The sequence below is a fragment of the Pelodiscus sinensis genome, chromosome 5, assembly GCF_052426305.1.
Source record: "Pelodiscus sinensis isolate ZL-2025 chromosome 5, ASM5242630v1, whole genome shotgun sequence".
NCBI lineage: Eukaryota > Metazoa > Chordata > Testudines > Trionychidae > Pelodiscus > Pelodiscus sinensis.
This window is the reverse complement of record NC_143056.1, coordinates 130,208,031-130,225,073: the sequence shown is the minus strand read 5'-3', so window position 1 is coordinate 130,225,073 and position 17,043 is coordinate 130,208,031. Positions and strand designations below refer to the sequence as shown.

General features: G+C 55.4%; 1 protein-coding gene across 2 annotated transcripts; it reads left to right on the top strand.

The window, feature by feature from the left end:
- Positions 1 to 6,815: 6,815 nt before the first annotated feature.
- Positions 6,816 to 15,534, top strand: LOC102448171 (lectin-like). Of its 2 annotated transcripts, none has more exons than XM_075929123.2 (6): positions 6,816 to 6,992; positions 8,298 to 8,416; positions 10,385 to 10,531; positions 12,051 to 12,156; positions 13,723 to 13,795; positions 14,435 to 15,534. In XM_075929123.2, exons 1-6 carry the CDS (start codon positions 6,944 to 6,946, stop codon positions 14,448 to 14,450), a joined length of 510 nt encoding a protein of 169 aa, XP_075785238.1. In that variant the 5' UTR covers positions 6,816 to 6,943; the 3' UTR covers positions 14,451 to 15,534. The 2 variants fall into 2 exon arrangements, with proteins under 2 accessions (XP_075785238.1, XP_075785236.1); XM_075929121.2 differs by having other exon boundaries at positions 14,420 to 15,534.
- The last annotated feature ends 1,509 nt before the right edge of the window (positions 15,535 to 17,043 follow it).

Below are 17,043 nucleotides of genomic sequence, written 5' to 3'. Positions count from 1 at the left end.
GTTTGTTTTGCTATGCAAAGTTGTTTTTTATTATCAATATTTTATTTTAATTGATAAATGCTTGGGGGTTTTTACTGTTTGGGGTTGTTAATTTGCTCTTTTGGTTATGCTTTTTATTTTTCTGGTGCTTAGTATTGTTGGTTTAATGGTGCTTTTTATTTATAATTTTATATATTTCATATTTATATATAATAATTACGGGGCTGCACCCCCTGCTTGCTACACTCACCAACCTCCCTCCCGGCCGGGTAGGGCCTGGCACCCGAGGCCGCCCCACCTCTTGCCCCGCCCCTCCTCGATCCTGGATCTTTGGCAGCCCAGTCGCTGGGTGGGGCTCGCAGCTCTCCGCCTCCCAGGGAAGGGGAGGGGTGGGCCAGAGGTAGCCCCACCCCTTCATGTGGGCCTGGGAAGTGCCATGTTGGGAGTGAGTGGGACTTGGCTCCTGTAGACGCAGCGTGACGTGAAAATGTCACTCTGGCATCCCACAGGAATATTTTTTTATAAATAAATATATATATACAGAGAGAGAGAGAGAACAAGAACAAGGATTACAAATAAAATGATTATAATTTGTATTCTATTATAATATTTATTTTAAAACTAAAAACAAAATAATAAACATCACGTTAACATTTATTTTTATAATAATTGTAACTGAAATTATTTAAATTATTGGTCATAATAACGATAAACAGTTACATCTATTTTTATTTTTAAATACTTTGGTAAAGAATACAACATCACATCTTACTAAAACAGGAAACAGGACTAGTTTTATTACCACAGGATGGGCTGGGGAGTAAGGCCTGCAGTAGAGAGCAGGCGTTAAGGGTGAAAGGAGCCCAGAGGAGGAGTAGGGGTGCAGAGGGGTTGGGGGACACTGGAGGGGTGCAGGGGCAAGGGGAGTAGGGCACAGAGGAAGGGTTGGGGGACCCCACCCATTGCAGGGGATGGAGAAGACCTTGTCCGGGATGAAGTAGGACCCGTCCTCGGTGGTTTTGCACTGCGAATAGCCCAGGCTGATCACTCTCCCCATATCCCAGTTCCTGGGGCTGTCCCAGCCCCCACCGGGCAGCACCTCCAGCCCCAAAAGCTTCAGGTCTTTCTTACACTCCTGCAGCCCCGCCACAGTGGGTGGCCCTGGCAGCTTCTCGGCTCCTTTCACCCAGGCTACCCCCAGCCCCGGCCCTCAGGGCTGCCCAGGGCACGCTGTGTGGTGCTCCAGCAGTGACTGCAAAGGCCTGGGGTCCAGGCGCAGCTGGGAGCCCCTTGTGTTGCCACGGGCCCCTGGCATCCCCTGTCAGCAGGCCTGGGTGCTGCGGTGAGGTCAGGGACCCCGTGTGGCAAGAACCCGCCGGCTGGTTGCCAGGCGCTGAGCTCGTGCCAGTCGGACGGCAGCCAGAGGACGGCTCCAGGGCGGCGCTAGTGGGGGCAGAGGGCGGCTGTTTAGTGCAGACGTGGCCCCGTGTGAGCCAATGGCCGTCCAGAGGCAAGGACACAAATTTCGACACCGGGCTGAAGGCGACAGCCGCTCGGCCCTCAGTTGGCAGCAGCTGCGCCTGTCCCACCGGCCGGGCCCGGCTCCGAGCCTTGCAACACGGTGCACGGGCCCCTGCGGTGCTGTGAGCGTGGCTGCTGTCGCAACGCCGGCCACTCAGCTTTGCCCCGCTCCCTCCTGCCCCCTGACAGCGGGCCAGCTGGGCCAGCGCCCTGCAGCACTGCCAGCCCCTGCCCTCCGCTGCAATGCCCAGAGGGAGACCCCAGACTCTAATCTCAGCCCGGTGCAGCTCCCCCCCCATCAGGCCCACCCCTTTGCACTGGGATGGGGTTAGAGTTGTGATGCTTGGACAGGGTGGGCAGCAGGTGCGGATCCATGCACAAGCCTCCTAAGTCCAATTTCAGCCGAGCACTTGGGCGGCTGCCCAGGAGAGATTCAAAGGCCACAAGCTGCACTGGAAAGGACCTCGAGTGGTCACCCAGTCCTGTCCCTGGGGTGTTTGGAGCATCTCTGAGCCGTACGTCACTCAACCATCTCTATGCCTCAGAATTGGTTTATTAAGCGTTTTAATAAAATAGTCACGTAAAAGAAATCGTCGTCCCATGTAGGGAGTGTTGCCAGGTGTCCGGTATTCCCCACAGCTGCCTGCACAGAATGGCTTCCGGACAAAAGACGTAGGCTGGGGAAGCAATGCTTCCCCTGGGTCTTAGTGCTCAACGCCTCCCCTGTTCCTATCCCTGCACTCACTCTTAAAGGGGACGTGCTGTTTTAATAACTTTTTTTTTTTTACTTAAGTCCTTGGAGTCTTTTTTGTTGTTGTTGTTGTTGCTCAAAAACTTTGGTCTCCCCATCCCTTTTTTTCCCCTTCAACAGAATTTTTTCCCTTTTTTTTTTTTTTTTGCGGGGGAGGGTGTTATTCAGTATTTTTGTTTCAGCCATCTGGCAACCCTACATGTAGGTACCTTCAGAGCCTCACTGAGTCAACTCTTACCCTTCTCCGGCATAAACAAGCTCGACTGTGCTACTTGTCTACACAGCCCCTGACAGTGAACCCTTCAAGGCCAGGCTCACAGACTTAGGTTTGCAGGGCTTGTGTTATAGCGCTGAAAACAGCTGGGTGGATGTCACTGCGACTGGAGCTTGGACTCGGAAAGGTAGGGATTGGGGACTGTGCTGGGCTGCCCCCACTACAACTGAAGGCTGCTGTCTGCAGAGATTTATCACACCCGTCGTGCATGTCTGATGGGCTTGGGGGCTCACTACTGGCTGGATAGACACAAGCCCGTGCACAGCAATGGAAACCAACACAAACAGGGCGGAGGAGTTGTGTTTTGTGGGGAGGGCTTCAGAATCCCTGGGGTTTGCAGCTGTTCCCCAGTGTGAAGTTCACAGCCATTTTCAGCTTTTTTTTCCCCATCAGCTCCAAGTTGCTTTATTTCACTGTGACTGGTTCAGAATGGGCCTGATTTCAATTTCGCTGGTTTGGAATAGGCCTTATTTCACTGTGACTGGTTGGGAATGAGCCTTATTTCATTGTGACTATTTTGGAATGGGTCTTATTTTGGTGTGGCTAGTTTGGAATAGGCCTTATTTCGGTGTGAGTGGTTTGGACAATGGGCCTTATATTGTTGTGACAATTTTGGAATGGGCCTTATTTTTGTGTGACTGGTTTGCAATGGGCCTTTTTTCAATGTGACTGGTTTGGAATGGGCCTTTTTTCAATGTGACTGGTTTGCAATGGGCCTTTTTTCAATGTGACTGGTTTGGAATGGGCCAGCATGACTGTGCTGCTGGCAATTACCAGCCTAACGCAATTAAGGTGCAAATAGCTCTAAGTGTAGATTCATATGTTAGTACCCCCCTATCTATTGACCTTGAACCTTCTCTGCTTCGTTTTAACTACCCCATCTTCAGGTACTTACTGATTGCCTAGTCTGCCTTCCTGTTTTTCCCTTGGATTTTTTCCATAACCTCTGCTTCTTGTTTCCCGACCCCCACTCCCTTCTTTTTTTTCCCTTCCCCCTTCTCCCCTATTTATTTTGGGTCTGCACATCCCAAACTCAAAACTCCAGATATCTGAAGCAGTGGGCTGTGCCACAGAAGCTCATGATCCCATCTGCATATTTTGTTCGTCTATAAAGTGCAACCAGACCAGTTTGGAGGGGGGGGGGGTTAACTTCATCCTGTACAGCAGGCATGTCAAACTGGCATTTGGGGGGGCCGCTTGGGGCCTGGCTGAAATTTTTTGCAACCTTCCAGAACATTTTTATAAAAGAATGAAACGAGACCCGTTGGCCACTTGCAGCACGTGGCCAAGCGCTTGCTCACGGCCAGCCAGGCTGCTGCGTGCACTTGCTCACGGTCGGCTGGGTGTGACTCCGGGACCCAGGTATTAGGTTGGAAATGGGAGAGCCTGGCTCTGGGGCAGGGGAGAGGCATTAGGTTGGGCAGGCTGGGAGTGCCTGGCTCTGGGGGAGGAGGGGAGGCATTAGGTTGGGGGGGCTGGCTCTGGTGGAGAAGGGGAGGCATTAGGTTGGGGGGCCTGGCTCTGAGGAAACAGAGGGGGATTGGGTGAGAACGGGGGTATGGGAATACCTGGCCCTGTGGGAGAGGATTATTAATATTTTGGTTTTTATTTATTTAGTCCCAAATAAAATCTGTTCTACATTGTGGATTCCGTCATTTCCACTCCAGCCTATCTGAGGAAGTGGACTTTCCCCACGGATGCTCGCAATTCTCTCTGGGTATGTCTACACTACAAAGTTAATTCAAACTAACAGCCGTTAGTTCGAATTAACTTTGATAGGCGCTACACAGGCAAACCGCTAGTTCAAACTTAATTCGAACTAGGTAAACCTCACTGCACGAGGACTAAGCCTAGTTCGAACTAACTAGTTCGAATTAAGGGCTGTGTAGCCACTTAATTCGAACTAGTGGGAGGCTAGCCCTCCCCAGCTTGCCCTGGTGGCCACTCTGGGCACCACCAGGGAAACTCTTCTGACCCCCTTCCGGCCCCGGAGCCCTTAAAGGGGCACGGGCTGGCTACGGTGCCCGTGCCAGGTGCAAGCCTGCCAGCACCCAGCCAGCAGACCCTGCACCTGGGACGGCTCAAGCCAGCCACCCGCTGCCACCCAGCCCTCCGCCTCTTCCCGGGACCAGGCTGGCGGCTCCCAGGAGCCTGCCGGGGACCGCAAGAGGCGGGTGCCTGCCTGGTCTAGTGCAGACATCGTGGACCTCATCCACGACCTCCGCACTAGACACAGGAAAGTGGCCATCTAGGGCAGGAGAGCTGCCAGCCTGGCCACCCAGAAGCAGGTGTGCATGAAAATCAAGGTGGTCCAGTGAGACCCCCGACCCTGAGCCCTGAGCTTAGAACGGCCGTACTGGGTCAGACCAAAGGTCCATCTAGCCCAGTAGCCTGTTTGCCGACAGCAGCCAATGCTAGGTACCCAGGAGGGGATGGACCGAAGACAATGACCAAGCCATTTGTCTCGTGCCATCCATCTCCAGCCTACCACAAACAGAGGCAAGGGACACCATTTCTACCCCCTGGCTAATAGCACTCCATGGACCCAACCTCCATGACTTTATCTAACTTCTCTTTAAACTCTGTTGTAGTTCTAGCCTTCACAGCCTCCTGCAGCAAGGAGTTCCACAGGTTGACTATTTGCTTTGTGAAGAAGAACTTTCTGTTATTATTTGAAGCCTGCTACCCGTTCATTTAATTTGGTGTCCTCTAGTCCTTCTATTATGGGAACTAATGAAGAACTTTTCTTTATGCACCCTCTCCACACCACTCATGCTTTTATAGACCTCTATCATATCCCCCTACAGTCTCCTCTTTTCTAAGCTGAGAAGTCCCAGTCTCTTTAGCCTCTCTTCATGTGGGACCTGTTCCAAACCCCTGATCATTTTAGTTGCCCTCCCCTCTCCCACCCTCTCTCTTCCCCTCTCCCACCTCCTTTTCCCAGTCTCCCCGAGTTTTGTTCAGTAAAGAGAGTTTCTATTTTTGAACACACATGTCCTTTATTTTGTACATCAGGAAGGGGGGCTAGGGAGGGATAAGTAGAAGGAGGTGAGGGAGGAATGAGGTACGAGCCCCCGATGGGGAGGACTGGGGTGGCTCTGCGGGCTCCTCGGGGTGGAGACTCTCCTGCAGCCCCCCAATTGACCCTCCCCCCCCAGATGGCAGCCTGTGGCAAGTGCAGCCGGTCTGATGGCCGAGTGCTGTGATGTGCCGAGTGTGGGCACTCAGGGCACTCCAAGCCAGGACTGCTTTGCAAGTGGGGAACCCCTGAGAACTGTCTGTCCGGGGTGGGGGTCGGGTCCCTTTAAGCACAGCCCTTGGCTAGCCTGAGACAGCAGCTCCACGCTCTAAGTCCTAACCTGATGCCCTGCCGGCGCTGCTTCTGGCCATCCTTAACCCCGGTACAGGGTCCACTCTGTGTGGACATGCTAGTTCGAATTAGCAAAATGCTAATTCAAACTAGTTTTTAGGTCTAGATGCACTAGTTCGAATTAGCTTAGTTCGAATTAACTAATTCGAATTAAGTTAGTTCGAATTAGTGCTGTAGTGTAGACAAACCCTCTCTCTCTCTCTCTCTCTCTCTCTATTTTCCTGTTAGTCTCTGAGGTGCCGTGGGACTACTCGTTTTTCAAGTTATAGGCTAACATGGCACCCCCTCTGAGACCGCTCTGTTTACGCAGCTGTTCAAGTCAGGTGTTTGCCCATCAGAAACGATGGGGAGAAACTAGTGGGGGCAGAAAAGAGTACCAAGAATGAGTCAAAGTTTGGAAAGTCTGCCTAAGCTGACCCAGTGACCTGCCCAGCTGGTTCCAGACAGGGGTGACCAAAGGACGGTGGAGAGGGGAGGCGGAGAAGAGAGGGGCCCAGCCGACCCTGTTACTTGGGCAGAAGACAAAGGACAGGGGACGGGATATTGGAGCTTCAGGGGGCTTCTGAACCGGACAGAGAGAGCAGGCAGAGCCCAACCTGCTGCAGGGGAGACTCAGAGGGCCTGGGCTGGGCTGGGCTGGGCTGGTTGAGCTGCGTTCAACACTCAGCAAACCCTCCTGTTTGGTGCAGGCCCAGACCCCCAGGAGAGAGCGGCCTCCCCTGGGAAGGGGCTGCGGCAGGGGAGGGGATTCTGCCTGGGGACCGACAGAGGGAGTGTGGGCCTGACCTGGGAGCCGTGCCAGCCGCCCTGCGGAGAAGGGGTTAAGGCAGCGCTGCTGGAGCCAGCAGCGGGGCCGTGTAGAACACACGGCTCAGTCCGGGCGGCGCGATGAGTCACTCAGGTGCTATATAAAGGTCTGACTCAAGAAGTTCTTTGCATCCGCCTGTGCCAGGTGTTTGGAGTCCAGCCCCAGAGCCCGCCCTGCAAGGTGCCTCTGCTCATCAGCGGTGCTGCCGGTCTGTTCTCGCTGGCCCCGTCGTCCCCAGCGATGGATCCCAGGACAGCCCTCTGCCTCCTGCTCATGTGCATTGCCCCGGGTGAGTCGGCCGGAGCGTCCCTGTTGCTGATCCCCATGTTCCCTGGGCGCTGACAGAGGGGGCCTCCGGGAACCAGCGGGGAGGCTGGCCCTGGGAGAGGTGTCTTCACCCTCGTCATCGCTGCCCTGGCCTGGGGGGTGCCCAGGAGCCTGGGGACCCAGAGGCTGAGCTCTGCTTGAGAGGTGGGAGGTGAAGTAGAGAGTGGTCGGCTCTCGCCTTCGCCCTTCCTCCCGCCCCAGCCTTGCGCCGGAGGGGAGACCTGGGGGGTGCGTCTGGGGCTACACGCTGCCCCCAAGGTGGGAGGAGCCAGCCAACACCTTCCTCACCACTGCTGCCTGTGAGTGCGGGGTGGGGGGCGGCCTCCTGCTGTTGGCACACCCCACTGATCCCCCCAGCTGCCTACAGTCCCAGCTGGGGGACAGACACACAAACTCTCTGAAATAGACAGTAGAGAGCTGTTCCTTTCTCCTCCCTGCTGGCCCAATGGGGTTATAGCTGTCCCAGTCCCCATCTCTGGCCCCTTGCTGCCCCCTGTGGTCATTCTGCAGTATAACTGTCCTTCCTGCAAGACCCTCCCTTTCCATTTTATGAGAAACAGTCAAATTCCAGGCCCATCCCATTTCCCTGGAGCAACCAACCCCTGACCTTGCTTTAAGTGAGGATAAGAACAAGCTGTCTACCAAACTGGTGTTCCTGGCACTTACCATGTAGGTGGAGCTCTGGAACTAGTAGACTCAAAGACAGATGGACAGACAGACAGAAGCACATTTCTAAAATATTTAGCAAGATGAAAAAATACAAGTGGCAAACGAAGCAATCAGTGAAAATCATTAACAATCCCAGCGTCCACTCGCTCTTCTCCCCGCGTCAGGGAGTTGATCCTGCTATGGTGGAGTCATCAGGTGACGCTGTTCCACACTGTCTTAGCATATGAGCCAGTGTACAGTCTTGGCAGATATGCCTTGTTCGATTTGTGATGCAATTACTTTTATTGGGGGGGGGGGCAGAGGCTGTTGCAAAGGGCAGGAAGTTTTGTCGCTCTCTGGGAAGTGGCACAAGGGAGAGGGTGAACCTGAGCACCCTGACAGAGGGGCTTAGAAGTGTGCTGTTTGTGACCACCTCTGTTCCCAGACTGCTGCACAAAATGTAGCCAAACAAGGTGTGGGTAGTAAGATTTCACTGATTTCTCTTGCAATGAGCAATTGGTGTAACACTTCCCTGCCTGTGGGATCAATGGGTGGGATAGGCTGCACTGATGTTTTATGCTCTTGCACACTCATTTCTCTTTCCTTTTCTTGATGCTAGGTGCGTACTCCCAGGGGAACTGTCTCTGCGCTCGTGGCTTTTGTGACGAAGGCTGGGTGCAGTATAAAGACTCCTGCTATAAGGCTGTGATGAAAGGGGCAAAATGGACAGACGCTGAGGCAAGTCTGACAGTAGGGCCTAGTGGAAAGAGCTTGGGAGACAGGAGAGCTGGCTTCTATTCCCAGCACTGGTTTGCTGGATGAGCTAGGGCCAGTCACTCCCCGTTTCTGGGCCTCAGTTTTCCCATCTGTAAAATGGGGATAAAGCTATTGATTTCCTTCACAAAGTGTTGGGAGACCTTTCAGAGCACTCCGCCTCTGCTCCCACCTTTTCCCCAGTGCACAGAGCGCTTGGCGGCCCCTGGCTTGGGATCATCATGGATAGTTTGATTGACAGTCACCTCCCCCCCTCCCCACACACACACACCTTTTTAGCATCACAGAGCAGCTTCTCTGCACTAGCACATACTCCTCAGCTCCTTAGAGTGAGGCCTGGAGAGGGAGCAGCCCTCTCTCACAGAGATGTCCCTTGGGACTTATGCTTAGGGAGTGTCTACACTGCCGTTAATAGACGCCCCCTCTCCCCCCAGCTCAGAAGACCAGGGCTCACGAGATGAAAAATAGCTTTGTGTCTGCTGGGGCCTGGGCTGGCATCTGGGCTCTGAAACCTTCCCCCCACTGGGAACTTGAACATCCGTGCTGCGTCCTCAACCGGCCCCTTGGACACGGCTTCGCTCCTCGGGGGCCTCTCTCCGTGTCCAGCAGCCAGGCTGCTGGAATTGCTGCTGTGGGTTGCCAGCTCGCTGGCCCTGACCTGCTGATGAGAAACAGCGGGCAGGAGTGTGACCAGCTGGGTATATTCGCTGAGCGGAGAGAGGCGGGGGTTAGGACGTGCTCCTGAGGGCGCGTTGCTAAGGGCTGGATTCTGGCCAGCTGTGGGAGTCGCCGTACGTTTTTAGATCCAGGGCCACGTGAGGGGGAATCTACCCCTAGAGAAGCAGCTTTGACCAGGGCTCCCTGTAAGCTGGGCATTTTTGCCTCCGCTCAGGAGAGACTCCAATGCTGCCCAGCGGATTAGCAGAGGGCCCACTGCTGAGTTTGGGTTTCTATTGGTGGTGCACATCCACCCACGCCTCAGTGCACATACACATTATTCTGCACATGGATGGAAAAGAATAGAGGGAATATCGAACCTGCAAACAACTCTGGGGGAATTTCCCAGCCTTTCCTATGGCCTCTGTCTGCTCTCCGCCTTGAAACACTCCTCTGAGGGCTGTTATTTCCCTCCTCCCAATAGCTCGGTATGTGCTCGGCTCAGGGGCATTTCTCTGTGGGTCTGTCTACAACACGACATGCCGTCTGTCCCCACGTGTCCAGGAATGTGCTGGGGACTGATAGCCAGTGTCCCCCTGCCCTGGGGATGGGGAAACCCAGTGAAAGTGGGGGCGGAGGGCTGGAGGACACGCATAAGGGGTCTTTGCCATCTGGTTGGTAGAGCTCGTAGTGGCCCCCCCCCAGTAAGTTGTGGCGGATGGCAGCAATTAACGGCTCCCCACCCATCAGCTCAGCTCCACCCATCTTCCCAAGAGGCTCTGCACAGGCTGATATTCTGAAGCTGGACTCTTAAAGTGGGGGTGGCACAGATGCCCAAGTCATGGCCCTGCCCCTGTGTCCCCTCCTTTCCCACGCCCCAATGTTGCCTCTTCCCTCAAAGTCCGCTTCCTACCCCTCACCCCAGCCCCCTTCCCGGCACCTTGACCTACCCTGGAAATGCTAGAATGGCGTCATGCAGCCGCGCTGCGGTAGCAGAGATATTGTTTATGGCCCTAGGAGAGATGCCTCTGACCAGTCCCCTCCCTGTGGGGGAAACCGAGCTAAGAAACGTGCCCAAGGCTACCTGGTGAGCCTGTGGCAGAGCTGGAAATTCAGCCCTTCTCTCTTCAAGGCTAGCCCTCTGCCTCAACAACAAGCCACCCCCCCCTCTGTCTAGGGCCCTGCCCCATGGACGGTGATTGCTTTCTGAGCGCTTTTGGAAGGGGTGCCGGTTGTAGCCAAATGTGAGTTTTTTCCCTTGTGGTGCCTTTTCAGATGGAATGTCAGAGCCAGGGCAAGTTTGCCCACCTGGCCTCCATCCACAGCGCGGAGGAGAATGACTTCATCTTTCTTCTGATGGGCAAGCTGCAGGATTACACCAAAGGGCAGGCGTACTGGATCGGCGGACACGACACGTTCAAGGTACCTGCCTGCCTCCTGCATCGGGCGCAACCCGGATTGCAGCCTCAGAGCAACCGCCAGGGAACTGGGGAAGGGGTGGGGGATCTGACTGGTATTGCTGTTTACACCAGGGTGTCATGGGCTTGCGATTGCAATCTGAAGCAGAGCAATGAGATTTTGCCAGGATTAGCCCCAGAGGGCCCCCATTCTACTCTTGGCTCTGCTGCTGGGATAGATAAGAACATAAGCACGGCCACACTGGGTCAGGCCAAAGATCCATCTACCCCAGTGTCCTGTCTGCCAACAGTGGCCAATACCAGATGCCCCCGAGAGAGGGAACACAACAGGTAATCCTCATGTGATCCCTCCCCTGTCGCCCATTTCCAGACAAACAGAGGCTAGGAACACCATTTCTGCCCATCCTGGCTAATAGCCATTGATGGACCTAACCTCCATGAATCTATCTAGCTCTTTTTTGATCCCTGTTAAAGCCTGGTCTTCACCACATCCTCTGGCAAGGAGTTCCACAGGTTAACTGTGCGCTGAGTGAAGAAAAATTTTCTTTTGTTTGTTTGTTTTAAACTTGCTGCCTATTCATTTCATTTGGTGACCCCTAGTTCTTCTATTGTGGGAATAAGTAAATAACTTTTCCTTATTCACTTTTTCCGCACCAGTCATGATTTTATAGACCTCTACCATATCCACCCTTAGTCTTCTCTTTTCGAAGATCAAAAAGTCTAAGTATTTTTAATCTCTCTTCATACGGGACCCGTTCTAAACCCCTAATCATGGAGGCAAATCACCAGTCTCGCCTTGTGCCTCAGTTTCCCCATTGTAAAATTAGGACAGTGCCACTGACCTGCTTTGTAGCTCATTCTGAGCTCTACTAACAAAAAGCATTAGGGAAGAGGTAAGTGTTACTCTCCCTGAGCTGCAAAGCATGCTGGGATACAGGGGGTAGAACTTTTTATTTCCACCTCCACACATCTGGCAGAGGGGACCTTCCACTGTAAGTACCAGGCCCTGCCGGCTGAGCTTGTGGGAGAGCTGGGGCTGGGCTGCGTGCGGGGAAGGCGTGTTCGGATCAGGTGCAGGTGACACTGGCTATCAGAGCTGGTTCCAAGCCAGGTTGTCACTGCTCCTTCTGCCAGCCTGACAGTCAGAAGGAAGGCCCGGCAGCTAGAGCCGTGCAGTGGGAATGGAGCATCCTGGGTCCTGGTCCTGTTTCTGCCACTGCTCCCATGTCACCTTGGTGCAGTCACTTAATCTAGCCTGTGCTTGGTTTTCCTATCTGTAGAATGGGGAGGGCCCTTCCCCACAGCCTAGGGGTGGTGTGCGGCTGACTCTGGCATTGCTGGAGGGGCTGCAATGAGGAAGGACATAGAGAATCGTACAGAAGAGCCTCTGCAGCTGGAGTTGTAGGGGCAGCTGAGGCGCTAGAGACAATGCTGATGCCTTAGCCGTGGCTGCTGCTCCATCTCCTCTCCCCCCAGCGCTCCTGGCCATTGGGTCCATCACTAACCCCTTGCTCTCTCCCCAGGAGGGATCCTTCGTGTGGACGGATGGTTCCGAATTCGATTTCCAGAATTATGGTCCAAGCCAGCCCTCGGGAGAAAACTACCTGGGCTCTTGGAGTGTGCAAAAAGGTGCGAGTGTTGTCCTGGGGCGGGGCTGGTGCCTGGGGGCTCTGTGTGGTCAGGACTGGCTCCGTAGCTCAACCCTCAGACTCTTGCCAGAAGGTCCTGTCCAGATTCAGTGCCTGAGAGTGGCTGGAACAGCCGATCCAACCATTGGGCCGTCTGGCACCCAAGCCGAGCATAAGCCCTCCTGGGTGGCTGACCGGTTTCTGGAGTTCCCCTCACCCGCTCAATATGCCAGGATCAGAGATCGGCACATGCACATAGGCTGGAGGAGCGACAACCTTCAAGCACTGCGACCCACTTACAAAGCAAAGGTCGCAAAGGGAGCAGTGAGTGGTCCCCTCGGGCTCCGATGGCCCCACATGTGGCCAGGGACACCCAAGCTATATGGGCGCTAGGGGAGCGTTTCACTCAGTCTGCACCAAAGAATCTGGCACTGTGAGAGGCAGGGCCGTCCTTAGGGTTAGGGGCCCTAGTCCGTGCTACTGAACTGGTCCCTCTCTGCCCAGCCCCAGACTGGAGAGGGGGGACGCCCCCTTATCTACCCAATGTCCCCTTTCCCTCCCCCTTACAATCCCCCTCCTACTTCCCTGATTTAGTTCTGGTTCTGGACTCCCAGCACTCCGGTCATCTGAAGAAGTGGGCTGTGCCCACGGAAGCTCATGATCCCATCGACATGTTTCGTTAGGCTAGAAAGTGCTACCAGACCCTTTGTTGGTTTTTAAGTTTTTTCATTTTTTAAGAAGGTGATTAAATGGCTTCGTTACCACCTGCATGGCTCTTTCACGGGTTCCGTGTTCTGCTAATTGGGCAGGCAGACCTTTATGCACATAAACGGCCACACTGGGTCAGACCAAAGGTCCATCTAGCCCACGGCCCTGTTTGACCACAGTGGGCAATGCCAGATGCCGCAGAGGGAGGGAACGCAACAGGGAATTGTCAGGTGAGAAACAGAGGCCAGGGAACCATTCCTACCCATCCTGGCAAATAGAGACTGATGGACCCAACCTCCATGAATCTAGCTAGCTCTTTTTTTGAACCCTGCTGAAGTCCTAGTCCCATCTTTTGGCAAGGAGTTCCACAGGTTAACTGTGCGCTGAGTGAAGAAAAACTCCCTTTTGTTTTACAAAAGTGGCTTCTCCACATGTAAGTTAACTTAAAGGAGGAGGCAGAGCCACAGAACAGGGATAAGAAGAGGCAGGTGGGTGAACATTAAGACACAGCCGTGCCCCAAATTTTCGGGTGCCCTACGTAGCTGTGTATTCTGCATGTGGGTAAGGATGGCTCTGGTGAGTCTTTCTATCTATCTATCTATCCCCATACACCCCATCTATCTATCTATCTATCTATCTATCTATCTATCTATCTATCTATCTATCTATCTATCTATCTATCTATCCCCATAAACACTCTCTGTCTCTGTCTCTCTCTCTCTGTCTCCCTCTCTCTGGCACCCCTGTGGTCCCTGCCCAGGAGAGGGCTCACATCACATGCCAATGACTTTCCAGTGTCCATTCCTGCCATTGGTAGGTTTGATCCTGGGCTGATTGCTCCTGGCTGTGTCTCTTGCAGGCCACATCACCTGGAATGATTTTGTCAACGATGCGTCCTTCCCGTTCGTTTGCAAATACCCCCTGCGGCACAGGTACCCTCCAGCCCCACCCCTGGGCGGGCAATTCCTCCCACGGGGGAACTGTAGCAGTAGTTGAAGGTGTCCCGGGGATGGTTCAGCCCCCACCCTCCCGGGCCCTGTTGCTATTTATATGGCAGCTGTGCTCCGACTGCGCCAGGCGCTGTACAAACGCGTAAGAAGATACGGTCTCTGTCCCAGCCTGCTCCATGTCCTGCCTGTGTCCTGCCTGCCCGCCCTAGAGAGCTTCATCTCCAGGCTCCTTTTCCCATGGGTGGGTAACTCCTGCAAGTCGGGCATCTTCTTCCCAGGCTGAGATCCACCACTCAGGCAGGAGCCGTTACCGACACTGGCTGCACTGCAACTGGGAAAGACCCCGTATCCCATTCCCAGCCCCCCTAAACCAGCCAGGTGGCTGCTCGGGGGCCAGGTTGGGATAGCACCTCTTACAGGGCAAAGGCCCCATGTCCTACCCCCGAAGCAACCAGGACCACACCCTGGGACCAGATCAGAACTGGAGCATCCTAGAGGGGAAAAGTCTCATGGGACCTGCTGGCACCAGAGCAGAGCCACAAGGGGAAAGGTCCCCTCCGCATCTGGGCACCATAACCAACAGCTGTTTCTCTTCCTCTTCTGCAGCGCTTCTGCCGGCAGCTGCCGGGAGTTGTGATAGCAGGAAGTGGGGGACGACGCAGCCTGTATCGTGTGGCGGAGGCTGCGTCCCCTTCCTGCCCCGGAGCTGCACATCTGGAACCATTTACTGCTGTGCCTGGATCCCAGCTGCTGTCCTGGGCAAAGGATGAGGCTCGGGGCTTGATGGGAATTAGGGGGGGAAACGATTCCTTTTCGAGCGAGCAGAAACAAGGTTTTAAACAGGATCCGGTGTGAATGGCGCCGTGGGGGGCAGGGCAGAGTCATGATGCGCCCAGAGAACGTTCTGCTTTGATTTTGGCCTGCCCCTTTCCTCCAGCCCCCTCCTCCAGGGATGCTGCCCAGGGGACTAGTAGGAATCTGGCACCTGCAGCAGGACCCCCCCCCCTGCTCTGCATTCACTGGCAGTGGTGGGGAGAAGCAGTGAGTATGGGGGGGGAGGGGAAGAACCCCTGTAAGCACCGGGCCTCCCAGCTAGTGCCCCAAGCCTCTCTCAGGCTCTGGCCCCTAGTCCCTCCCACTCACAGCATTGGGGGGGGCACATGGCCCCTCACACACACACCCATCACCAGTGACCTTTGGCTAAACAGCAGGGGCAGCTGGGGAACATCCCGTCACCTGCTCACCCAACCCAACCCGGCCGTATCGCCATCAGGCAGGAGGGGGCGGGTGGAAAGGGGGAGCCAGGCCATCGCCCCCAGGTAGAGGCGGAGCCTCGCCTGTTTAAAGACGACTTCGGGGGAGCGCTCTCTGTCTGGCAAGGCCCCACTGATCAATGGCTGGGGTTGTGAAAGCCTCGTTTCTGCATTTGTTCGTCTTTACGGCCCCCGCTGCTCCGTGGCGCATCTGTCTGGTCTCTGGCTCCTGGATTGTTTCTGCCTGCTCTAGAATTAATGTTGCTGGGCGTAAACCAGTGAAGGTGGCGGGGTATAATAGGTTCGCTAATCTCGTTAGGGCTGGTTAATTAAATGGCAGTAAATGATGGTTAAGGGGTAGCTGGGCATGTTACTATATAAACAAGAAGGAGGTTGGGGGGAAAAGGAAAAAGAAAATTGGATCCATGCTGGCTGGAGCTGACCCCAATACACACTGAATTGTTTGCATCTCCGGTGTGGCTGGTCTCTGTTCGCAGGAGCAGGGTGGTGGGAGGGGGACGGATAATCCCTCTAACATCTCGGCGCCCCGGCTCTGTCCCGGGGTTGGGGCACCAGGGCGGCTGTTTTCTTTCTCTTTACCAGCGGTTAGAAGCCCCGGGGGTCTCAGCCGCCACTAGAAGGTGCTTTTGTGCCTGCCGGGTGCTGCTAATGCCAGACCCGTTTCCTTGCGCAGCCGGAGGGTAGAGGAAGGGCTGCAGCTGGGCCGGGGAGGGGAGCTGAGTGCGCTCTGGCTGGGCAGCTCTTGACAACCAGGACGTGGTTCCTGCTGCCTCGTTGCCTGGCCAGGCCCCGTTTCCTGTGTCCCTCGCTTCCAGGCTCTGCCCAAGGCAGCTGCAGTTTGCCCTGGCCCAGCCAGGAGCCCTGGAGGGACGCGCTGTCTGTACAGGCGCCAGCTGGGAATTCCCTCCCAGGACTACAAGGAACTTTCAGGCTCTAGCGGCTGAAGCGCTACGGAGCCAGGTCCAAAGAGATTTTAGTGCCCAACTCCCATGGGTTGCAATGTGAGTTAGGTGCCCAGCCACCTCTGATGATCTAGGCCTTAGAACAGCCGCCCCATAGGCCTTGAAGTAGCGGGGACCTTTGCTGTGGGGCTCCAGGGGGGTTTCTTGTTGCATTTGACCTGGTTGCAGCCAGGGGAGCCGACAGCCACGCTGGGATCCTGGGCCAGGTGGAGGGGGCCCATCCTTACGTTCTTGGAAAGGGTGGGACCTCAGGCAGAAGGGGCGGGGCCCAGGCAGAGGGGGTGGGGCTGAGGGTATCTGTCCCCCGTCCCCCCCGCACTGTGTGCAGCATGCCCCTTGGCAAGCTCGCCTCCAGAGGCAGCCCTAAAAGCCGTCCGGACGTGCAGCCGTTTGTGCAAACAGAAGGGCCTGGATCCCAGCCCCGTGGGACCAGTGGAGCTCTCAGGCCGGAGCTGAGACACTAACGCTGCAGCCTTCAGGCCTGGTTTTCAATGGCTGGGGGAGCCTGCTGCCGCCCACCCCTCTTCTCCGCCACCTCGCCTCTCGGAGGCACTTTCCCTGTGGAGAGCGAGGGGGGAGCGTGGCCTAAGAGTCGGAGCACGATACGGAGCCATTGGCTTCCTGGCCTGGGGCACCTCACCCCACCGCTTTGTTCCTCCGATTCCCCCGTACAGAGCCGGCCGGGCGAGGCTGGCCTGCTCTGCAAGGTGCCTTAGGGCTGCTGCTTCAGGGACCCTGGCCTGTGCCGCCACCATGTGGCCACTGCCTGTCCTGCCCTGACCCCTCAGGCCACCTGCACCCTGGGTTCCTTGGGGAGCCCCAGGCCTGCGGTTTGGGGCCTGGTGTATCCTCTCCACCTCATGGCCATGGGGTGGCTGCCCAGCCCCTCCCCCAGCCTCACACTTCTCAGAGAGGGGTTAGTTCCCCCTTGATCCCGAACAGGCTGGGCCGGGCCGACAGGTGAGATGTGACACTGACGTGTCTCTCCAAGATC

Excerpts from the sequence above, each read along its gene's own strand:
- LOC102448171 (XM_075929121.2), top strand. The coding sequence starts at position 6,944 with ATGGATCCCAGGACAGCCCTCTGCCTCCTGCTCATGTGCATTGCCCCG. Across the intron at positions 6,993-8,297 it reads GCTCATGTGCATTGCCCCGG|GTGCGTACTCCCAGGGGAAC; the intron begins GTGAGTCGGCCG and ends TCTTGATGCTAG. Across the intron at positions 8,417-10,384 it reads CAAAATGGACAGACGCTGAG|ATGGAATGTCAGAGCCAGGG; the intron begins GCAAGTCTGACA and ends GTGCCTTTTCAG.